The sequence below is a fragment of the Brachycentrus maculatus genome, unplaced genomic scaffold (assembly GCF_059751285.1).
Source record: "Brachycentrus maculatus isolate JH-2025_06_01 unplaced genomic scaffold, ASM5975128v1 h1tg000069l, whole genome shotgun sequence".
Lineage (NCBI taxonomy): Eukaryota > Metazoa > Arthropoda > Insecta > Trichoptera > Brachycentridae > Brachycentrus > Brachycentrus maculatus.
Genome location: NW_028280823.1, coordinates 3,308,342 through 3,334,972, shown reverse-complemented (window position 1 = coordinate 3,334,972; position 26,631 = coordinate 3,308,342). Strand labels below are relative to the sequence as shown.

Below are 26,631 nucleotides of genomic sequence, written 5' to 3'. Positions count from 1 at the left end.
TAATTTATGGTTGAGTAAATTATTTATTTAGCAGAGACCTTCAAAAAATGTGAAAGAATGTATCAATTTAAGGATTAATACAACATCCAAAATTTGAGCACCGCAGTGGTCAATCACGGGTGAATGTTACACGTATATAAGGTGACTAGCGTATGACAGAGATTTAAATGATGAACCCTGATTTGCGAACAAATATTTGGACACATTAAAATTTTGTGCACACAATTATAGTTTATTGGTATATAGTTTTTTAAACCTCCTCTCTACCATATACATATATTAAAAGCAGCGTTTTTTTTCCGTATTCAAGTGAACTAGATAATATTACGAAGAAAATTAATCATCTATTCTAAAAATATCCTTATCTATTGTATATCCTGTAAATAAAATTTTCTTGACACTTCATTTTTTCCATCACTGATGAATTATATTTCTCTTTAAGATACGAAACTTTATTTTTATACTGTTTCTCACAATGATAAGTGTATAGACAATAATCAATTTCATTAGCAAACATTGTTTGTAATATGTACCCAAACATGGTTTCTAGTGTAACTAATAATTGTGTTACTAAATCAGTTCATTGCTACTATTATAATGTTTGTTGATTGATTTTATCGCAAATAATTGTTTGATATACATTTAATCACGATCATATTGCTTTACTGTAATTTTTTTATTAAATGAGTAATTTGATATCCGCTTTGATAAATAATTATATAAATAGTATGACTATTTGATTGTTTTTAAATTTAACATGTGTTTTTATAAACTGTAATAATTATAATTTTTGACATGAGTAAAAAAGGATATGGAATTTTAAATATAATTCACCATTTCACCCGCGATTTGTCAATCACACTTCTCAATATAACTAACTATATATATATATATATATATATATATATATATATATATATATATATATATATATATATATATATATATATATATATATCTATATCTCATTGATCACTGATCACTGAGCATACGGTGATTACTTTAATCAGCCTGTGAAGGGTCGTAAGCGGTATTAATTCCCAGACTTTCATATTCTTCTTCATCTACGTTGAGATATCAATATGGAAAAGTAACTCTTTTGTGAACTAACCTTGATTTGTGAATAAAGATTTGGACACACTCAAAATATTGTGAATATTCCTAAAGCAAACTGAGTACAGTGCCAGCTCTTAGTAAATCGTACAGTGTCGTTCGGATTTGGGAATCGTTCGGATTTCTTACGGCTTTTGATAAAAATGAAGAAAAAAAATTGGTTGATGAAAATGCTCTTTATTTTTCATTTTTATTCTTTACTTTCGAACAAACTGGTGTATAAGGGCTAAATTACGCATTCGTTTCCAAATCATCAATTCTTAAATGTTCTAGTTGACCTTTTCAGCCCAGTTGATTAAAGCTTTCATGGCTTCAGGAGATTTAATATATGGGATGGCATCAGCTGCTCGCCGTCATCAAAATCTCGAAATCGTACGGATTACAGCGCGTTTCGGATTACTGAGAGTTCGGATTAGCGAGCTGGCACTGTATTGCCCTACAAAGGCTAGTAGCACTAAAGTATCAAGCAGAAATACTAGTAACACTAGTATATTGTGATAAACCGTTTGTACAGTCAATGCATATAATAGTAAATGAAATGTAGTAGAAGAGTGGGAGCGCAGCAGGAGAAAGGGTAGAACCACGTGTCTGTCGGGGAAGACCGCCAAGTGTGGACCGAATCGGATTTTCTTAAATTAATTTTAAAATATTAATTACCTGAACATTTTTGTGATTTTATGCTATCATTTGTCAACTAACAGTGTTCGCTTGACTTTTTTTTTATAAAAAATAAATATCAAGTACCTATGTCAAATACTTGAAAACGGTGTATGATAGATGTTCGAATGGTGGTATAGGGAAAGAATGCAAGACTGTATAAATTAGGAAATGTGTGTTGAGATGGTTTGAAAATGTGAATTGAATGACTGAAAAGAGAACAAACAGTTACAATAATTAAAGAAAACACTTCGTTTTTTACCACTTGAGTAAAACTTTACTTTAGTAAAACTTCGTATTTACTCAAGTGGTAAAAAACGAAGTGTTTTCTTTAATTATTGTAACATGTCTTACCACAAAGTTAATGCCGAAACAATAAATAGAACAAACAGTTAATCAAATTTTTGAGGCGTATTTGGTTGGTATAGAAACAGAGGAAAAATTGTCATGATCAAGTATTTCAAATACTTGGGTTTGGTCATGTTAAGAGTTGGGATGATAGGCGGGTTTGTATGAGGAGATGCATGAATGTAGAAGAGACGAATGCTTGTAAAGACAGAGTGGTGTAGCGTTCGATGCTCTATGTTTCCCCTGCGTAGAAGCATCGTGATGGTTACTTAGTTTGTTAAATATCAACAAAAAAAACATTTTAAATAATTATTCCATTCAAATCAAAATAAAAAATGTAATAAAGAGCTAAATCCTTTGTTTATAAATATACTAAAAAACTTTGTGGAATTAAATCAAGAAGTTAAACACTTTAAATATTATTGCTCACCTCCATATAGCAGCGCGTTAGACTACTATGCTGGAGGCCTCGGGTTCGATTTCCAGGAGGGTTAAAAAAATGCTATTGATTTTTCGCTGTAATATTATCTTGGACTACTTATATTTTTTCCCATATTTAAGTGTCATTTGAAAATAAAGAGTTTACGCATGTGTGTGTGTGTGTGTGTGTGTGTGTGTGTGTGTGTGTGTGTGTGTGTGTGTGTGTGTGTATCTGTGTGTGCGTGTATAGTAAACGTACTCCTAATTTTGACAGATTCGTTATTATCATAAGCCTTTTCGTTTTATAGCACAAAAAGCTAGGACTATTAATATGGATGTCGACATGAAAACATAAAATAAAATCGTCTATGATAATTATGAATTATGGCAGTACTCAGAACACTCCCAGGCGCACCTGTAAAGTACTCCAACTTGGTCGCTAATGTATCATTCCGCACTCCGGCCCTGTCGCGTCAGGCGTGTAGCTGCGCAGAAATATTGCAAAAGCGTACCTAAAGGTTCTGCCCGTGACCTAGCGAGAGGCGCGCCAAAAGCAGTCGGCGACAATAGCTCGCCAGCACATCCAGCGGCGGTGACTGCATGGGGTGGTCGCTGCCACGGCTCGCCATTTTGGAGACAAAAACGCGGGAACCACTCAAACTGTCAAAAATAATCGCGCGGGAAAACGAAAAATTATCAATTACCAAGTGCCTTCTTTACACGGTAGATAAATTAATGCTATAATGCACGCTGATAACAAGAAATTCTGCAGAAAATCAAACTTATTTTACTAGGATATAGATTGTTAGAGGGTTCTTTGTCGCGTTGAAAATGGGACAAATCGCTGGTGCAAAAAAGTGTTGTGACAATGTTTGATGTTGGTTTTCTTTCCGTCCAAGCAAATTTTCCTCGTGCCTTACTGCAACGAAGATTATGAAGTATTTATATTTTTCGAAACAGAGTGTGCCTTTCATACAGTGAGTTCAGAAAAGTGCCTTTGACTCCTGTTACCGTCGTGCCTAGCTACTTCATCATCATGAGGATCTATGGTTTAGTTGGACTGCTTGCGCTGGGTCTTGCAAGGTATGATAAATTCACTGTAACGTTAAAAAAGCTTCAGTCGTAAATTTTAAAAAAAGATACATTTTCATTTTTAACATAGTTTTCAACATTAAAAGGTGAACATCGTGTCAAAAAGGGTATTTTAACATATTTACTCGTAAATATGTATATTTAAAAAAAATGTATTTTGGTTGTGTATCTTGGGCAGAATTATGAATATTACACGTGTATAAAGTGAATACTTGAACCAGCCTATGCCAAGTATAAAAATACCTGTAAATACTCAGATTTTCATACTCTTCTTCATCTGTGTGCAGGTACTGAGATGTAAATATATAAAAACAACAAAAATTCCACATAGTGATGATCAGTGCTGTATCATTGTCATGCTGTATCAAAAAAGATGCTTAATAAATAACTGTGGTATAAAGCTTAGTAACAATTTTATAAAAATTCCCTGTTAAAATTATATTTTGCATGTACATATTTTTTGTAAAATGTAGTTCTTACAAATATGAAAAAACAAGGAAACGTGAAAAAATAAAAGTAAAATTACAAGTTTATGTATTAATTTTTAAATCAAACACAGATTTTTTGTGTCTACTAAGATGTATTTTACAAACAAAAACACATAAAAAAACTAAGTTGTATTTTATTAACAAAACACATAAAAAATATAATTATACAAATTGAACGCCAAATCAATAAATGAATAAAAATACAAGTGTTTAGAGAGTTTTTAGCAAAACTTACAAATGAACATACTTGTGGAACCTCTTCGACATCTGATGGTCCCTATTGGCACCCAAGTAGTAAATAGACTACCGCTTCGAACGGATTTCGTATTTACTCGATCGAGATTATATGTACAACATAAAGGCAGGGAGATCAACTATATGCTTGATGGCAAAAAAAATAGTTGATGTGATCCAGATAAAGTGAGGAAAACTCAGGGTGAAAGATATCACTGCCATATGGGGAAATGAAGAAGTAATAGTGGGTAACATAGAACAGACAAAGGACGATAGCAACAATGGCAAGGACTCGTACGGGGTGGTAGCTTGTGTAACTTGGATATATAATAATAATAATAATAATTAATTCCTTATCCGCACCCCAACGTTTCATATAAACGCAGTGTTATCTTGATCGTTTACACATGAAGGAAAGGTGATCAGCCCTCCTCTTCAATTACCAGTCCAGGGTAATATTGAATAAATATTACAGTGAAAAAAACACCTATATTTATTTGACCCCCCCTGGGAATCGAACCCGGGACCTCCAGAACGGTAGCCGAGCGTGCTGACCATTACACTACGGAAGCGGACAAAACTTGGATATAGACAGATAATTTGTAAAGGTCTCTTCAACTGTAACTGAACCATTTAAGAAAATAATGTGAAATTGACGAAAAACAAATCATTTAAATAAGTTTAATATCGCTCACTCCTTTCAACAACGTCATATATCAAAAATCGTCATTTTTAAGTTGTGCATGTTTTCGGAATGCCCAGAAAATTTACTATATCCCAGCAAAAGCGGCAAATTTTTAACTAAATGTTTATCCGCTACAGGGCAGAAAGTGTTGTTTTTGCATTTTGAAGAAAAGGTATTGTTTAATTATTTTTTTTTAATATACCTACTTAATATTTTTCAAATGGAGAAAAAACATTTAGGTTTTACCTAAAAAGATCTGTTGCATAGTAAAAAGTTCAATAAGTGGCTTCGTATTTATTTTTAATAATATACATTGTATTATATTGTTAAAATTTAAAAACAATCTCCTGAAAAATCAAGTATTTTTTATTTATGACGTTGTTGTTAGGAGTGAGCGATATGTGTACGATAAAAAATATTTAATATTAGAATCAAACGTTCAACACGAACATCCGCATAAGTAACATACTACTACTACTACTACTACCCTCACGCCGTTTCCCCGCAGGGGTAAGCAGAAAGGATGGAACCCCACACTCTTCTGTCCTGACATACACTCCTTGCCTTCTTCACATCCATACTTCTAGTCATGCATGCCCTCCGATTACGCAGACTTTTGACACCACCAGATTTTAGGTTCTGATGGATCTGATCGTGCCAAGTCTTTTTCGGTCGTCCTCGTTCTGTTTACCCGCTAACATTTGCCACATATGTTTTCTTAGTCATTCTTTCGTTATCCATTCGCTTCACATGTCTATACCACCGTAAAGACCTCTTCCTAATATTTTCAATTATTCCTTGTTCAGCCTTACATTCTTTTCTTACATCTTCGTTTTTAATGCTATCATACAATGATTTTCCACACATTCGTCTGAGGGAGCGCATTTCAACAGCGTTCACTCTGCTTTCATCCTTCCTTTCCCAGTTCCATGTTTCGCTTCCATACATTTGTGTCGGTACCAGCACACCGTTGCAACGGTTGTGAACCGCTAGCTTGGCTTCCATGGACATATTTTTATTCGCAATCACTCTGTTCAAAGCACCATTTATTATTTTCCCTTATTATATTATTATAAGTTCCCTTATAATATTATTTTAAGTAACATTACATATTATAATCGTTGTTGAAATAAGGGGTTTGAATTAAAATAGTCATATTATTATAGTGCCCATAATGCCGTAAATTATCATGCAATAAGGAATTACGACATAACTTTCTGATAAAGCTATTATTTAAAAATACCTACAGTAAAGACAGTGTCTGATATGTTTGCATATAATTTTTATTTTATTTTAATTAATTGTGTTTTATACACTGTTGTAAACAGAAAATATTGTTTTATTTGCTATAGTAAACAATATTTTTGAGTACTGAACTGAAAAACTGAAGCATATAATTAATTTTAATAACGTTGGTCACTATTAAATGAACATTTTTTTTATTTATTTATTTGGATTTTAAACCGGATGTTGAATTTTAAAGGTCAGTTTCATTTATGTTTGAATTATTTTTTATTTTAAATACAAATTGTCTTTGAAATCTGAACCTAAAACCTTGGTATCAAAGAGTCTACACACATTTCGCAAGACGCTTTAAATGTGTTTTTTTATAGATCTAAGCTTCCAGATATTTTATTATATTATTATTTTGTGCGATGGGTATATATTTATAAAATATCGGGTCTTTATACCAGTGATCCTTGAATTCTAAAATAGATCTTTAATGGCACTTCCACGAGGGAAAACATTGTTTGATTCTGTTTCAAAATAAAAATACATGGTCTCTTCTTTTTCTTGTTTTTCGAGATAAACGTGAATACAAACTGTAATTCTTTTTTGAACGAGTACTCGCTATGACGTTAAAGTTCAAAAGAAGTTACATAAGTGCAAAATAATAAAATAATATCGTGTTACTAAATCAATATTTCAAGTACAGATATAATATTTCGACATCCCTGATATTTTGTTTTAAAATTGTAATATTTTCAGGGTCATCGCCTTCATTTACTTCATTAAAAATCTACCTTCATTTAATTTTTTTGACATCTCAACATACATAAAGAAGAATATAGATGTCTGGGCATTTACGGGGCTTACGACCGTTATAAGCTGGTTTGAGTGATCGTGGGTAGAATTGGTTAATGTTACACGTGTGTAAAGAGATCACTTTATGACGGTCGTAAGCCCCATAAATGCCCAGACTTCCATATTCTTCTGCATCTATATTGAAATGTCAATGTCAAAATATATAGTGAAAAATAACTGCTTATTTGAGATAATCCTGATTTGTGAAAACGTATTTGGACACACTCAAAACGTTGTATAAAAAAACTATCTTTTAATAACGGATACATGAGTAATTATAATTATATCTCAGCGAGTGGAAGTGGAAAATTAAGAACAAAAGAAAAAAAGATCGCGTGTAAACGCACACGTGGAATCTCCTTAAAAAATAAAGAATGGTGTTTAATGTGAGAGAAAGAGACATCTCAAAAGAAATACAAGAATACAAAATTCCCATAAAAAATATACTGAATTTTTGTAAATAATAAACAACAGAAATATTTGTATTTTTTAGGAAAATATCGTATTTGATACTGAACATAGAATCTGAGTGAAACTTAGCAAAGTGTCAAAAATAGTATTTTTGAATATTTCTATGATATATAAAAAAATCAGCTAGTGATTAAAATACGGTGTGTTTTTACGAGCTTCATTGGGCTGTTATTTATTTATGTGTAGTATTGGACGTAGAGATTGTTTCTATTGCCAATTTGAATGCTATTGTCGCGGTGTACTTGCGGTGATGTACTAGAGGAAAAATTCCCCCGCCAAGTCAGCAAGGTCAGGGGAGGGGCGGGAAGGGGGCTGGGGGTAGGAACCAAGGCTGACCAACGAAAATACATCAGCACCCAGCTAACATCCGGCTATTACAGATAAGGCCGTATTCTCAAAATGTCCGCCTCCGTGGTGTACTGGTCAGCGTGTTTAGCTATCGTGCTGGAGGTCTTGGGTTTGATTCCCAGGGGGGGGTGAAATTACATATTTTTTTAGATGGGAATTGCATTTATTATTTATCTTGCTTATTGTGTACAAGGTTTATGGATCATTTAGTGGATTTTTGTTTCTTCTAGCTAATTAAATATGTTTTTATATGAATCTGTGTTGGGAACAGGAGGAATAATCTAGTGTGGGCCAAACAGGAACTTCTCAGCATTTGGTCATTGCTAGGAGGAAAATACATGTTAGTAATGCCCGCCTCCGTAGTATAATGGTCAGCATGCTCGGCTACAGTTCTGGAGGTCCCGGGCTCGATACCCAGCGGGGGTTAAATAAATATAAGTGATTTTTTTCACTCTGATATTTATTCAATACTACCCTGGACTGGTACCTGAAGCGGAGGGCTGATCACCTTTCCTTCATGTGTTAACGATCAAGATAACACTGTGTTTATATGATGCAGTGCCCTATGCACCATTGGAGTGCGGATAAGGGCTTGAAGAAGAATAATAATTTTACACTGTTTAATATTTATTTAATATTACATTGGAATGGTACCTGAAGCGGAGGGCTTACCACCTTTCCTTCATTGTTAACGATCAAGATAACACTGCGTTTATATGATGCAGTGCCCCATGCCTTATCCCTCATATGAACCTTATAGTCTTGCACACTTCACCCTAAGGTTTCCAATAAACATAAAAATATTTATAAAAATTATTTAATTAACGGAACGTTTCGGGAATCGCACCCGCATTCGGCCATTGAGAAGTTGGAGCCGCCCCCCGAAAAGCGATACCGCTAATCGGATACTAGATAATTTACAGTTCTAAAACATATGTACACTACTTTCTGTTTCTCGCACACACCAATAATATATGAGTATTTTATACCGACAATTTTACTTTTACTACCGCAATTACAGGTAAACTGCTTCATTTGAAAATTAGTCCCTTAGTGAGGTTATTGTCCTGAGCTAAAAAAATAAAAGCTCTATTTTTAAGCCGTTCGTTGTTTTTATGAGCTTTAAAGTTTATTCAACTCAAGCCATTGAATAACATGTTTCTTGACATCTCATCAAAGATGAAGAGGAATATGGAAGTCTGGGCATTTATGGGGCTGACAACCATCATCGGCTGGTTTAAGTGATCACTTTACACACGTGTAACATTCACCAATTGTACCCATTATTGACAACCACACTACTCAAATTCTTGGAAGACCTATATATATGAACCAATTTTTAAACATTGTTCTTGAATCACTAGAACTTCACTAGAGACATCTATTTGTGAGATGAAAATAAGCTTTTTATTGAGCAGAAACTCTTCATTAGTATGTTAGGTCCGAGTCCTGGATTAATCACACACATGAGAAACGCCAGAAAATATCATTTTTATTTTTATCATTTTAAGCTTGTTATTTGACCAGGTAATTTATTTTTAACATTTCGAGTGTGTCCAAATACTCGTTCACAAATTTGGATTATTTCCAATTATAGGAGTTTTTTCATATAATATTTTGACATCTCATAATTTGATGTCAAAAAATAATATGAAAAAACTCCTACAATTGGAAATAGTCCAAATTTGTGAACAAGGACACACTCAAAATGTTGTTAAATTGTTTCTGTTCTTTCTTTATTCTTCGTCTTCTTCATGTATCATGTCAGTTCCCTCTAGTCGACTATCACTAGAGAATATGTGTCCCTATCGTAGGCAGCTCTAAACAGCTGTTACACTCTTCACATGATTTTGATCCAATCCTAAAACATTTTTTTTTAAGAATTTCAAATTTCAAATGATTTTTTCTAATCACGGACAATCATTTTATGCTGTTTATTAAATAATTGTTGCAATAACTGTGAATAATTTGTAGAACGTATATTGTTTAAAAATCAAACACAGAAATGGACAATAAGTTTTGAGCACCAAATTAATGTGCGAACAATTATGTGCTACTGGTAGCTACTTGGCTGGGCACCACATATGTACATATATATGATATGAAAGCACCTGAAAATGTAAGTCCTCATAAACATGAGTATTTACCCTCTAATTTTAACCCCTTATCCGCACCCAATGGTGCATAGGGCACTGCATTTCGAGGCAGTGTTAACTTGATTGTTACTTACACGAAGGAAAGGTGATCATTATTGCGCTTCAGGGACCAGTCCAGGGTAATATTAAAAAAGTATTAGAGTGTAAAATTACTGATATTTATTTTCACTCCCTCCTGGGAATCGACCCCGTGACCTCGAGCATGGTAGGTAAACACGCTAATCATTACACAACGGTAACAGACTTGTGTAATTAAAGTAAGGTATTTTATTAAAAATTAAACACAAATGGATAAAAACATTGTGCACCAAATCAATGTAACAATAATTATGTTTTACTTGTACCTACTTGGCTAGGCTTTATCTGAGCACATGAAAAATTTATTCATAGATGCAGTATTTTATAAATGTGGATTTATTATACGGTAAATTATTTAAAATTAATCGTAGAAATGGACCAAAAAATTGGGACACAAAATGACAAATCTTTTTTACCAAACAAATTAAATATATAAATAACAAGTATTTTCACTAAAATATTCATTGCCAAAAGCACATCTAAATGCACATTTTCCGTTTTTTTCATGTTTTCCAATGCCAATATTCGCATTCTTTAACTATTTTATGTGATTTAATTACGTCATTTGAAATTCTTTCAAAGTAACGTAAAATCAAATGTCATGTTTTAGTACCGGACAGGTGTAACTCACTCGTACAGTAGTAGTGTGCTTTCAAATCTATTTTATGCCATTATCGCAACGTAGACGACAAACATAAATTTAAAAATTATGTCACCATTAATGTCTACGACAACACTTTCCCGCTAATTATGTGTATAAGAGTTTATTCGAATTTTGAAATGATCTTTTATCTTTGATGACATCTGTTCTCAGATTGCCTTTGTATTAAAACATGAGTATTTCTATTTTTAATTAATTTGCACAAATCTATTTAAATATTATAAAATTACTGCGTGCAGAAAATTTATCAAATAAAGTTGTACCCAGTCACTCGTTACTGTGGCTCAGACTGGTCAAAACATAACAAAAAGTAATACACGAATGTTACACGTGTGTAAAGTGATGACTTAAACCAGCCTATCACGGTCGTCAGCCCCGTAAATGCCCAGACTTCCATATTCTTCTTCATTTTGATGAGATGTCAAAAAATATTAAAAAAGAATATACCGCACACATCTTTTTATTTATATTTTTTATGAATATATTGAAAATTTATGAAACAACAGTGCATTCGAGAATATTAAAAATGCTTAATGGCAGTGGTTGTCAAGAAGTATGCTGCCTGCCATGAGTAATGCTGAGTGTTGGTTCCATGTTCTATGAAAGTCTGGGTATTTATAGGGCTTACGACATAGTATGTAAATTACTTGGGCCTACAGCTTTAATCTAGCATGATAAACAATTAGGGCTAGAATCTTACAAACATTTCATAAAAGTATCTGCTAATTAAAAAACTTACTCAACTCGACCATAGATGGTGCCAAGAACTAGCATGTGAAAGAAAGTGTCAATTAAGGTATAGGCAACTTCCGAAATTTAAATAGAATAGTTGTCAATCATGGGTCTTCTTCCTGGCCATATCCCAGTTTATTGTCCCTCTTGACTGCTGGGGTCAGCTTTCCTCGTCCTCAGGTTATAGGTCTTTCTATCCTGGACATCACCTAGGCCATGCCTTTGAATCAAGTTATATTTCAACATCACCCATGAATTTCTTAGTCTTCTTCTAGAAAGCTTTCGAGGAAGATCCATCTCTATTGCCTGGTTAACTACACGTTCGGGTTGTCAATCATGGGTAGAGTGGTGAATGTTGCACGTGTACAAGATGATCACTTATCCATCCTATGACAAGTTGTAAGCCCTGTAAACACCCAGACATTCATTTTCTTCTTCGTCAATGTTGAGATATCAATGTAAATCACCCCTTAGTGGACAAACTCAGGTTTAAGAAAAAAATGCAAATTTTGTAAATTTGACTATTGTTAAATACAAATAAAGTAAATAGCAAGATCCAACTTAAGAATAAAATAACATTTCCGGCAACATTTACAAACGAGCTTTGCGAATTGAAGGTAAAGTTGAACTACTTACAAGAGCTTTCACAGTATACCTAGATAATTATAGAAAACAGTGCCCCACACCAGAGTTAACCCGCGACTTCTGCTGATAATAATTGAAAGCTCGCGTGACAACATTTCTGCTCTGACTTGACGTTTAATTCATTGCGTAAATAACCTTTATTCGTACAAAGTATAAACCATAAAAAACAAAGAGGAGTGGATATGCAAAAATAATTTTTAGCGTTTGTGTTTTAGCTTTAAATAATTTACGATTCAAAATACGCTAGCTCAATTTCAATTTGTTAAATATATATGTATCTTTTTTTTAAATTAAAAAGAAAACTCCACACTTTAGACAAGTAACGACAAATCCATGGCAAGCGAGTCATATGTATATTGTCATTTTACTAAAAATACATCGTTTTATTAATTAATTCGGCATTAACTTTGTGGAATGACATTTAGACTGTTTTTAAAAAATTAACACTTGTTTAATACCACTTAATGAGTTTTATTTCATTACTCCCGACTAGTTTAAAAAACAACAGTTATTTTTAAAACTAGTGTGTAATAAAATAAAACTCAGTAAGTGTTATTATGTAAGTGATTTTTTTATAATAATTATACATCGCACAAAAAAATCTTAATTTTTCTCAAAGGTGATGTTTTATTTGTTCTAGTATAGAATAAAAACCACATTCTTAAATCTCTAAAACCAACTCAATTTCTTTTTTTATTGGAGTGTTTTTTTGTATCCTGAATTGATAAAAAGGGAATTGCAGTAAAAAAATCACCATAGATATTTTGAAACTGTTTATAGATCAGAAATCGGTAATGCCGAAAGTAAAATTAATGATTGATATTTTTTAAGATGTAAAATTAAAACTCATTCATTACACTGTACCCTTTTTACTTATGCCCTAATTGATATGAAAGATATCTATAAATCTGTTTTTAACTGAGATATCTTCTGATACAATTTCTTCATTCAACCGGCACATTCTCCCTTTATTTTATTTATATTCCTGCGCTTCAATATACCATCAATTGAATACCGCCTAACTTATAAACACCGTAAACGATATTCAATCCTTAATTCATGCTTTATGCGACTTTTATATTACAACTAGGTGCTCTCAGCAAAAAACCATCTTTCACCCCCAATTTAAAAGACTTTAATTTTACAAATTGTTACGTTCACAATAAATGTGTGTATGTGTTTGTGTGTGTATGTGTTTGTGTGTGTGTTTGTATGTGTATGTGTTTGTGTGTGTGTGTGTGTGTGTGTTTGTGTGTGTGTGTGTGTGTAAGTGTGTGTTACTACCTGAACGTTTCATTTGCACGAAAGTCACTAACTAATGAACAGTATACTGACCTTTATTAGCCCATAATACCAAACATTAAAACAAAAGATGTAACAATTTTGGGTTTTCCGCGTCATATTTTAGGCAATATTGTTCGAACAGATAAATGTCACTACGGCTTTTATTCGGTTAGATAATTGACGTATAAAATTGACGAGTGAAAGCCAAAATATTGTAGCCACTATTTTTTAAATATAAGTATAAGTACTAAGAAAATTTTAAATTTTGTATTTAAATATCTGCATAGTTAAATATGCAAAAAATATCTACTTTATAAAAAATAGTTTTGTACTTTTAAAATAAATCGTTGAGTATTTTTTTTTCATGATTCGACGATTACAATTTGAGCATTGAGATTACAATATGAGATTCGTATGGAAATTCCTGACGTTTTTCATGAATTACTGATATATTTGTCCTAAAAAAACTTATGTTTCTTTATCATACATTATTATTTACATGAATATTTTTGACCATTTCTGTTTTCCAAGTTTCACTCGTCAGAGTGAAAGCCAAAATGTTGTATTCACTATTTTCTAAATTTCTACTATGAAAAATTTATATTAAAATTTTATATTTTTTGTATTAAATATCTGCATAATTGAATATGCAAATAATAAATTAACCTTTTCTGTTTTCCAAGTTGTTTTTTGTAATGGTCGAAGGAGACAGTACAAAGTTTTCACTTTCCAGTACTTGAAATCGTCAGCATAATTAATGATACCGCGCCCAAAATAAAATTCACATTTTATAAAAGATAACTCCCAGGGGACCTTCATACATTCCCACGTAATATAACGAAATTATCACGCACCATAATACGAGCTTTATTTATAGATGTTATTAAAAATCTAGCATTAAAAACATCGCCGACAGAATAACTTTTGCTCCTGTATCATGCCATTATATTTAGTTCTCAATATAAAAACTAATTGACTTGCCATATACGAGTATATACTGAAAAACTGCATATAATTATATAGGTTTATACCGTTTCTCATGATAAACCTATGTTTATGGTTAAACTATAAATGCAAAACGAAACAATAATGTATATTTTCTATTTTAATAATAATAATTCGTCAGGATCAGGGAAATATGCGAGATCGAAGATGTCGTTCGGTGGGGAAGGCAACGAAGGAGACAATGGTGTGCGCATGTGAGGAGAATGGAACCATCCAGACTCCCTTACATCGCACATTACGGCCAACCCCATGGTAGACGACTCCCGGGCAGACCGCCAAAGAGATAGATCGATAGCTGGGAATCGACATTACAGGAGGCTTATCCCTCTTAAAAACAGGCCACAAGGCCTACAACAAGATGAAAAAGAAAAAGAAGAATAATAATAACTTACAAACAAACTTCCACCACAGTACGCTCCACCTCCTTTTTTTGCAAACAATCTTAGCCCATTCCTCACGCCCAAGTATTTGTAATACTTGATCATGCCAAGTTTTCTTCGTTCTTCTGCTGCTATTTCCAACTATATTAGCCTCATATTTTTTTAATTTCCTCCTTCCTCTATAAACCTCCTCATACATTCCCACCGATTATTCCAAATCCTGACATTTCACACATATTTAAGATATCACGATAAAAGAAATATACTCCTAATTTGACAAAACCCCGATTTGTAAACAAAAATTAAAATAAATATTACGAATAATAACTATCATTAAAATTATATTTTCTTAATTAAGAGCTTTTAATTTTACCGACGGTTTGATATCATTACTTTTGCACTAAATACAATATAAAAATATTAAATTTAATATCAGCACATTATTATTTGTGTGAACTTAAGTTTTACTTGGTAAATACCACTATTTCTTAAAATCTAATATGACACGTGTTTCGATGCATTCCGCATCATTTTCAAATACCGTATGTGAAGCTAGGTTTATGTCTTAGATTTTAAGAAATAGGGATATTTACCATGTAACACTTTAATTAAAAATGGATTAATATTACTAAGATTCCGAATCAATTAATGAATTAGTGTCAACTTAACTTAAGGGCACTTGTTGTGTTATTTGTTTACAACAAAAGAGAACAAAGTTGTTGAGTACAATAATCACTTTTAATATAAATAATAAATACAGTGTCCTATTTTATTGAAGCACTTTCAGCTAAACACTTGTTGATAATATTCTACACATAAGTTATCTTAGATAATCTAAACATGACTTCAAATCCCACGCAATACCTTGGAATATATATACGGATCAAAGATAAATCTCTTTGACACATTATTTTAAAAATAGTTGACCAATGTTTGAACTTGGAAAGAATGTTGTGTTACGAAGTTCAATGCGAAAAAAATCTACAAATAAATAAAAACTCAGGGCTTATAAATGTATCAGTTTAAAATTAAGAATAGTCCAGAGATTCGAGGTTTTTTTTAAGTCGGCTTGTATAACATATCTGCTTTGGCCTATACTTACCGCACACTACTCTTCAGATTACTTTTTATTTAAATATAAATACATAGTATTTGTTTACAAATAAGAAAATCTAATCAAAGGAACACTAATCTGGTAGCCTTGGCACCTATGTGCATAGAGAAAATAATGGAAAAGGAGAAAGTGATTGATAATAATAAACTCCCGTAAAATATTGACAAGACACATTTTATATTATATGTGTATTATATTATTATATAAGTTTTATTTATATTAATAAATATATGTATTTTAAAAAAATATATATATTTATATATATATATATATATATATATATATATATATATATATATATATATATATATATATATATATATATATATATATATATATATATATATATATAGAGTGGAACCTCTCATAACGAGTTTAATTCGTTCCAGCATCTTTCTCGTTATGCGAAACACTCGTTAAGTGAAACATTTTTTCCCACAAAAATCAATGAAAAATACGTTGATGCCTTCCAGGCCAAAAGAAAACTTTATTTTTTTATTTTTTTAAAACGTTTATTCAAGTAACATTACTTGTTAATTGTTGAGGTGTGTTAAAACTTGGAATATAATTAAGTTTTCTTTTAAATGTAAAGAAAAATTTAAATTTATGACAAATAATTTATCCCTTTTTACTAGAAAACTGTTTTAAGACATTTGTTTTATACACGTGTTTATGTGTGTGTCAAACTAAAAAATATGTATCTTACAAGATCCTTGTCATATTGTGGACGGTAAAAATTCCACCAGAAATGTGAATTGTTTAATTTTAAATTAACATTAATACGTATATCTAATGAATTTATAGAGAAAATATAATTTTTATTTAATATCGATTCATAAGATTTATAAAGATATGTTATATATGATCATAAGTAACTGAAATTGCAAACATTGAAACTGCAAAAACAGCCAAAATAAATCAAATTAGATGTGATATCTACGTGCATTATTAACTTCTTTCATATAAATATTATCAATCAATTTAACAGGCATTTTCAACACGTATATTTTCTCCAACGAATTCAAAGATCAAAAATCTCACGAAACGCGCGGTATGAATTCTAGCCAAAAGGGCAATCGGTATCGGACAATTTTCACATCTATTTTCGGTCAACGCAGAATTAATCTGTATTGTTATACGTTCTGAGACCGCTAAATAAGTTCATCTGTGCTAAATACCGGACCAAGAATATCTGCGCTCCCTTCTGATCGGGAAAAGTAGTAATCTTGTCTCAATTGACGTCAATAGTATTGTGAAATTGATTGCCGATTTACTAGCGGCCAACTGTAAAAATAATGTCACTCTACCGACCTCCACGCGATGTCTGATGAAGCTAATTGCCTTGTATGCATTTAGGAAAATCTTAATGGGGTCATTGCAAAATTTAATAATAAAAATCGGAAATATTTTATTAATTTTGATCGGGTTGTTATTCCGTGGTTATTGTCGTGGACTCTCGAGTCTGGTTCGAGCCTGCTCTACCACAAAATTCATATTTTTAATAACAAGATACTTAGACCTACAAAATTAAGTATGCAAATATGTGTGTTTTAACGGGTGCCGTAGTGTGGTTGAGTAGACGCTCGACTGCGAAACTGACGTAGGTGGTTCGATTCCCTCCAATTACAAATTAATTACAAAAATGTTTTCTTTTCAATTCATCTGTGAATGTTTGATGTATTTTTTTACATTTACCGTCTCTTTTTTTTTTACTATCCTACCTGCAGACAGGTCTCTTAAAGTAGAGAATATTTGAGTTTTATAATTAAAATGTAACTTTGTTTTAAAATCACCATAAATATTTTATTTTAACTTAATTATAATGTCTACCGGTTTCGAAGCTAACCGCTTCTTTATCAAGACTGATTAGTATTGATAACGATGCGGTTAGCTTCGAAACCGGTAGACATTATAATTAAGTTAAAATAAAATATTTATAGTGATTTTAAAACAAAGTTACATTTTAATTGTAAAATGGAAAATCACAAAGTTAGTGCTTCAAATATAAATTATATTATAGATATTTGAGTTATTCACTCAGAGTTATTATAACTCAGAAGAATGTGCGACAAAACGACGTATGATAGATGTGCGAATAGTGAAATAAGGAAGGAATGCAAAGCTGAGATAAGCATTATCGATAAAATTAAGAAAGGTGTGTTGAGATGGTTTGGACATGTGGAACGAATGAGTGACGAAAGAACGGTAAAACAAATTTATGAGGTGAATGTTAGTGGGAAAAGAAGCAGAGGAAGACCGAGAAAAACATGGCACGATCAGGAATGCCAAATACTTTAAAGTGGTCAGGTTAGGAGTCGTAACAATCGGCGGGTATGTATGAGGAGATGCATGAACGTGGAAGAGGCGAAGAATGTTTGCAAGGACAGAGTGGTGTGGCGCTCTATTCTCTCTGCCTACCCCTGCGGAGAAGCGGCGTGATGGTTAGTTAGTTAGAGTTATTCAAGGTTTATTGCGGGTTATTCTCATATATATCTCATTTTTGACAGTAACATTATGAGTATATTGAAATTTATGTTCACAAGCATTGGAATAATCCTCTGGAAGATTAATGTCGCGGGAGTAACTTTTCAAGGAAGTCCGGGCATTTTATTGCTTCTTTTTAAGATAAATATTTTTTATGTTAACACAAATATTTAAATTTTATGTTATTTTAATTGGGCAAATCAGTCTATTATTGAAAATAAGAATCAACTTGTAATAGAGTAGACCTGAACCTAAACACAAGGAGAGTTCCCGACACTTATCACAGGACCGCATAAATTGTAGGATACAAATATAAAATTTACGGCATAAAATGTAGCTATAGAAAGTCTTTTCATATAAAATGACTGAAAAATACTGCCTTGCAGTACTTAAACTGAGAATCATAAAATACACCGATTTAAACAAACTATTATTTTTGTTAAAAATGAGTTCGTAAAAATATATTTTAAGTATCACAATGTCGGGTCATTAACCCTAGGTTGCTCATACCTTCATCTTCTTCCTTATAAAAACAATAAATGCTTCGTGTCATCTTGCGTTACCAAAAAGATTTATTGAAATATCATCTGTAAAGTGATTAATACATTTATCTCATATATTTCAAATATTTTTTCAAATTATAATTACGAGTACATCCATATTTTTTGTGAATCAGTATGATCTGAATATAACTGAAATTATGTAGAAATTTAATTGGCTGTATTTACAAAACCTGATGCAGTGGAAAATTTTAGGTTGTATATTTTAATTCTAATATTCAGTGTTAACCTACATTTTTTAAAATTAAACACTTGAATATACCATTTAAGTTTGAGTTTTATTTATATATACGACTAGTTTCGAAAACTTACAGATGTTTTCATTTTCTGGTAAAAATTAAAACTAACGAATAAAAGTATGTTTAGGGGTATATATAGGTTAATAAATAGAGGGAAGGGGAAATTATTTTTTATTTTTACTAGAAGATGAAAACATCTGTAAGTTTTCGAAACTAGTCGTAAATATATTGTAAATAAAACTCATGAAATGGTACATTCATGAGTTTTTTTTTTTTTTAATAATCAACATTTCATTCCACAAAGTTAATGCCGAATCAATAAATAATATAATTTACATTTAATCAAAACGACAAATTGAATATAATAAAGTAAACATTGAATGCAAACTCGTTATCAAATGGTTGTGTATTGTTAATTTATAAAATAAAAATAATTTCTTAAAATTTATATTACAATTTTTTTAAAGATCTTATTTATTTTTAAATATTTTTTTCTTATTTTTTCACTTGAGGCCTATGGGCTAAATTTCACTACACGATTTTCACGCTTTGAAAATAATATTACCGCATAAAATCGCCAACGATTATTTGTAACAGGCTAAGCGTTATTTTCACTGTAATTTAAAAAGAGATTTGATCTTCTTATTTCTCACGCAATATCCGACTCGACCACTGTTAACCTACCGAAAACATTTACTACCAGTATAGTCGTAGGCATGACTTGACATTTTTTGCGAGTAAAACTACCTCGCCAACATAACTCGCGGGATTTAATATTTTAAGCGTGAAGGCCACAATGAACATTCCATTATAATAAGTCATGACCACGATTATACTGCGAGTACTTGATTAGTTTTCTACAACCCTCTCTTAGTACCATTTACTTATATTTTTTGCGAACGAAAAGGGTAGTTACGGAAAGGGGTAGTTTTGGGGGCATTTTATTTTTTTCTTCCATCTAATGAGAAAAAAAACGTTATTATTAATAATCAGATTATGCTCAGGGTTATTTGTAGTAACTGATTTAATTTTTTTGTCGTTACAATGCAATTAAAAGGTAATAACGGGGGTGTGCACCATTTTACAAATATTACTTAAAAAGTAATAAACCACTTAACCTTAATTTTGATACTTATCAACAATTGTTCAAGAAAGTTTTGTTTTATTTTTAATATTAGTTAAGTTTAAATTACCAATTTTTTTTAGTTATATGAAGGCCGTTTCACCATAAAACAATCAATGTAACATTTTCAAACAAACGAATATTTTTCTATTTTAATATTATTAATGTATGATACAAGAAGTTCGTTATTAATTTTAAAATTATACTATCCAAGAAAAACTATAAAGCTTTTTTCCACTTTTATCTTATTTGACCAATGAACGGGTTTAATTTTTTTTAAATGAAAAATCGTTATTGTTTTACATACGATATGATGCATTCAAATTTCATTCACCCGATTTTTTGCAAAATCAACATACAATGCCAATATAAATAGGACTTAAGCAAATTTCTCTGTAAAAACTTAGACTTTTATATTCTTCTTCATCTATGTTAATGTGTCTATGTTATACGCAAAATAAAACTGTGCCAAATTTAAAATTATTCAGTTTTAATAAAATAAATTCCCAAACCCAACATAATGCGTTTGTTGGGTCGTGTCTATAATAGACCGATTATATATGTTAGTGACCACATAACATCGTGATGACTATACACACATGTGAAGTGATTCGCGATTGTGGTCTGGCCATGTGTAGACACGCTGCGCCCAGACTCGTGTGTCGTCACACGTTGGGCGCGAGCCAGGATCATGGCAGACGTAAACACATGACAAGCTAGCGGCCAAATACTGTACCACCGGGTGGCCAATTAATCAAACACTCGGCTGATGATAATGAGAGAGAAAAAATATGAACAAAATAATTTGTAACTTAATAAAGTGACAGGCGGTAAAACGATGTATGATAGATGTTCGAATGGTGATATTGAAAGCTATTCTACCGCATTCCCAGATCTGATACAGAAGCAACTAGGCTTCCTGACAGATGCCTTGTGGGATGATTTGTGGGATAGTAAGAATAGGGAAAGAAAATGAGAAAAACACACCACAAACACTCAGACCAATTAAAAATAAATATATTTTTTTATTTATTTTGCAATTGACGGGTATCAAACCCTCGACGCCAGTTTCGCAGTCCAGCGTCCACCCAGTCTTAAATCCTTTACCTACTACTACTACTACTACTACCATCACGCCGTTTCCCCGCAGGGGTAGGCAGAGATGAGAGAATGCCACACTCTTCTGTCCTGACATACACTCCTCGCCTCCTTCACATCCATACATCTAGTCATACATGCCCTCCGATTACGCAGACTTTTGACACCGCCAGATTTTAGGTTCTGATTGATCTGATCGTGCCAAGTCTTTTTCGGTCGTCCTCGTTCTGTTTTCTTTCTCACATTCGCCACATACATTTTCTTAGTCATTCTCTCGTTATCCATTCGCTCCACATGTCCATAACTCTTCCTAATCTTTTCAATTATTCCTCGTTCAGCCTTACATTCCTTATCTTCGTTTTTAATTCTGTCATACAATGATTTGTATATCTAAACTCTACGTTGATAAAAAAAAATTAAAATGTACTTTATTTCATTCTATGATATCAATAAAATCACTGCAAGAATCAAAGATCTGTACGATTTTCTGTTTTTAAACCCTCGATATCGAAATGCCCACCTTATCTGTAAAATTAAAATTAATATTTATTGTTTGGCAGCCATTAAAAGTCAAACCAATCTAAAACGAAACGGCAATTAGTTCTGTGTTTAAGGTATACCACAAATTACTGCAAAACTCACGTTGTTTCAATCGATTTTTCGATTTCACAGTAGCTTTGTGAAGGAAAACTGAAATTTTAACTCAAACATAACCTTATCCCATTTTAAAGTACGTAGGTATATATTATAATTGTTACCAAAGAATCTAATATTCATTCAGAATTAACATTTTAATTTGATTCTTTGCCCGAGGAATAAATGCTATTCATGATACTAAAATCGCATAGTCAAAAATTTACCTTTTATATTTTGTTTTCCAAGTTTTGGCAGAGTGGAGGTCGATCGTAGAGCTTCTGACTCAAATTCGACTAATCTCAGAATCGTAACCGAAATCCATTACCAAATAGTTTTTTTGTGACATATTAAAGTCCAATTAATTTTAAATGCATTTCCAAGAAAGTTCATGTGTTTTTTATGAACATTTAGGCATTTTTATAATAATATTTTACTCAGGTTTGAAATATAAACAGTATTCAAATTTCAACAGAATATAAAAAAATTAACCACTTGTAACATATCACTTTTTAGTTTATTCATGTTAAAAATTATATTTCTATCGACAGATGAACGTAAAAATGTAGTTTGTATTTTAAAGTTTGTTTTTTCAACCTTTAATGAGAATATTTATTAATTCTTAAAACTAGTCATGTTAACATCAATAAAATCAATTGTGGTCTTGTGCAATTTTCTTGATCATGTTTTGTTTTCATATTTTTACCATCGTGTTATTCCATAAGACTCTTGCCTAATAAATAATTAATAGAAAGAAAAAAAAACAAATTTATTTTTTATTTCAATACCTAATATCAATAATGAAGGAAAAATATAAAATGAAAATATTTTTTAAAACAGTTTTTATACACTTTATTCTTGATAAAAATTGTCTGGGTGATTAATTCAAAAAACTTTTAATATATATTTTTTTATCCATAAGAAGCTGACGAATAGTCCCTATTATAATAAATGAATAACTTTATTATTTGTCTTAATAAATATTGTCCGTATTAGCCGATAATTCAGGGCTGTCAAAACAGGATACGATCCTAGGTCAATCAAAATAACTAAAATTGGAGGGTTACGGAAACAAATACTTTATATTTTTAAATAAAAGTAAAAATACAGAGATCTTATTGATACCTACAATACAATTTATATTATTAGTTCTTCATTATTTTATCTTAAAGAGATCTATCAATATAAACTATAATATTTACATTTTGAGTGTGTCCAAATACACAAATCTAAATTATCTCCAGTTATAAGGGTTATATTTCATATTATTTTTTGATATCGTCAAAGATGAAGAAAAATATGGAAGTCTGGGCATTTAATAAATAGCTTCTTTTCATCACACCAACAGATGTCTCAAGTGAAGTTCTAGTGATTCAAAAACAACGTTTCGAAATCGGTTCATATATATAGAACTTCCAAGAATTCGAGTAGTGTGGTTGTCAATAATGGATAGAATTGGTGAATGTTACACGTGTGTAATGTGATCACTTAAACCAGCATATGACGGTCGTCAGCCCCGTAAATTCCCAAACTTCCATATTCTTCTTCATCTTTGAAGAGATGTCAAAAAATAATATGAATTTTAATATTAGTGGTTGCCAGACGTAGTAAGTGTGTGACTCATTCTGATTGTGAAGACCTACATAAGTATAATTTATTAAGATGTAATAAATTTTAAATACACGTCGCACGCCGTGTTTTGGACATCCCTGTGCTGACATTACTTGTCTGCACCAAAGAATAATTATATTTATAATTTCACATTCAAGAAAAGTAGTATTTAACATATTACACTAATAAGTTTACGTGGTTTAAGAATATCTTGAGTGGTTGGTTAATGTTTGATGAAATGAGTTACGTTGCGCATAAGAAACTCACGTGAGGGAGAATCGTGCGCATAATAACGTAGGGCAATTAACAGCGTGAATTAACTGGCACTAGGTCACCGCCAACGTCTAATCAGAAAGCTTTCGAGACAGCTTTTTATATTATACCCACTATGAATGCTCGAAAGCTCTAAATGCTAAACGCATATCATTTAAATGTAACATTTTATGACTGAATAAATACGGCTCTTCTAAAAAAAAAGTAAAGTTTTTTTGTTCATTTTTTTGTTATTTAATTTGCATTAATTAATTCAAGAAAATATACATATGATCGCAATCAATAATACTTTGAGAAATATATCGATGGTAATGAATGAGTTGAAAATGGCAATAACAGTGTCTTGCTTTAAATAGTACCACCCCCTTAGGTATATTTTGACAATTGATCACCATTTTATAAAGTTATCGTTTTTATTTTTCTTCATCGTCGATTTGATTTAATTTACGAAAGAAATTGAAAATTGATATAAAATATAAAGAAAAGAAACGTTTATTGATGTCTTGATTATGCAGAAAACATAGCCTTAAGCTTAACCCAGGTTTTTTTTTCAAATTATTGAAATAATAATAATACAAAATAACAACCAAATAATAATCAAATAATTATTTCGTTGTTATTTTGTGACATCGTTATGATTTAAGAACTGTATAACATTAATAAAAAATTGTAACCTTAAACCGAAATTTCATTTATCAAATCCCTTAAATATAATGGTATTTTTTTACAAGGGGATGTCGAAAATAACATTTATTTTAGCTTTTATTTTTTATGTTTATATATATATATATATATATATATATATATATATATATATATATATATATATATATATATATATATATATATATATATATATATATATTTATATATATATATATATATATATATATATATATATATAAATATATATATTTATATATATACATATATATATATATATATATATATATATATATATATATATATATATATATATATATATATATATAAATAAATATATATATATATATATATATATATATATATATATATATATATATATATATATATATATATATATAAATATATATATATATATATATATATATATATATATATATATATATATATATATATATATATATATATATATATATATATATATATATATATATAAATATTTATATTCACATTTGGAAGTGACTGTAAACGTTATTTTTAGATTTATTATTACTGGCGTACAAACCTAACGAGTACGACACTTACAGAATAAGATTTATAGCCGCAATAAATAATAGATCCCCTATAATTAAAACATACTAAATATATCTCTATTTCGATGCAAAATATAATAATTAAACTGCAATTTCTTTCAATATTACGATAGTCAAATAAAAACATTTTCACATTATTATTCTTATTTACAGGTGTAATTTTTATTATCAGCATTACATACATCGTTTTTTTACTACTACTACTACTTCTACTGATGCCATTATCCACATCCAACTGTTTTTATTTAAATAAAAATATTATAATAGAAACGTTTACTATAGAATCGAAGTAATGTTAGAGTTATCTACACGACGCAGTTAACGACGACGCAGTTAACGCGTTGTCTTTCGTTTGGAATAGACGACCAGGAATGACATGGTGGAAATTTTATTGAATATCTAAGTTACGATGTTCTGAAAATTCTCGGTTCATATTATGTGATACTCCTTTTTATGAGAAATCAATTTTGTAAACGTCTGTCATAAATTTATGCATGTAATCCTGTTTCTTTTTGTTTATATTACTAGTAAGAAATATTGTTTATGTTTATGGTACCTTTGTATTTTTGTAATACGGACTCCGCACGCGACCTCCATTGACTAGTAGTAAAGTTTTGATGTAGTGTAATGGGTAGATAAGAATTCAAAGTTAACCATTCAATGAATAAAAGAAAACTGAGTGTTACTGGATCTAAACCAAATTTTAATTTGATAATACTAAATCAATAATTAAAACCCTTAACTATATACACACACACACGCGCGCGCGCGCACACACACACACACACACACACACACGCGCGCGCGCACACTAATATATATGTTCTTCTTCTTTCTTCTTTCTCTAGTATATATATATATATATATATATATATATATATATATATATATATATATATATATATATATATATATATATATATATATATATATATATATATATATATATATATATATATATATATATATATATATAAATATATATATATATATATATATATATATATATATATATATATATATATATATATATATATATATATATACATATATATATATATATATATATATATATATATATATATATATATATATATATATATATATATATATATATATGTATATATATATAACGATAAATCAAGAAATATATTACAAATATAAGTGTCTCACAGAATCAAATACTTACTTAAATCTTTACTCAAACAAGCCAATGTCAGGGCTGTAAATACCTTGACTTCTTTTCTCCTATCACAATAATTTCATTGTTTTTCTTCAGACATTAATAAAAATCTTGATTACAACTTCTTTGTTGGGCTGTATTTGGTAATGTATACGGAAAACACTGGAAATAAATG

At 30.7% G+C, this 26,631-nt stretch overlaps 1 protein-coding gene across 4 annotated transcripts in view; it reads left to right on the top strand.

The window, feature by feature from the left end:
- The first annotated feature begins 3,097 nt into the window (after window positions 1–3,097).
- Window positions 3,098–26,631, top strand: part of LOC148311280 (glycine receptor subunit alpha-2-like) — a 103,930-nt gene continuing 80,396 nt past the window's right edge. For 3 of the 4 annotated variants that reach the window (XM_088257014.1, XM_088257013.1, XM_088257012.1), the window contains exon 1: window positions 3,098–3,621. In XM_088257014.1, coding sequence (XP_088113140.1) covers window positions 3,575–3,621 — 47 coding nt within the window. In that variant the 5' untranslated portion in view covers window positions 3,098–3,574. The remainder of the gene's footprint in view (window positions 3,622–26,631) is intronic. The other variant, XM_088257011.1, reaches the window with a different exon arrangement.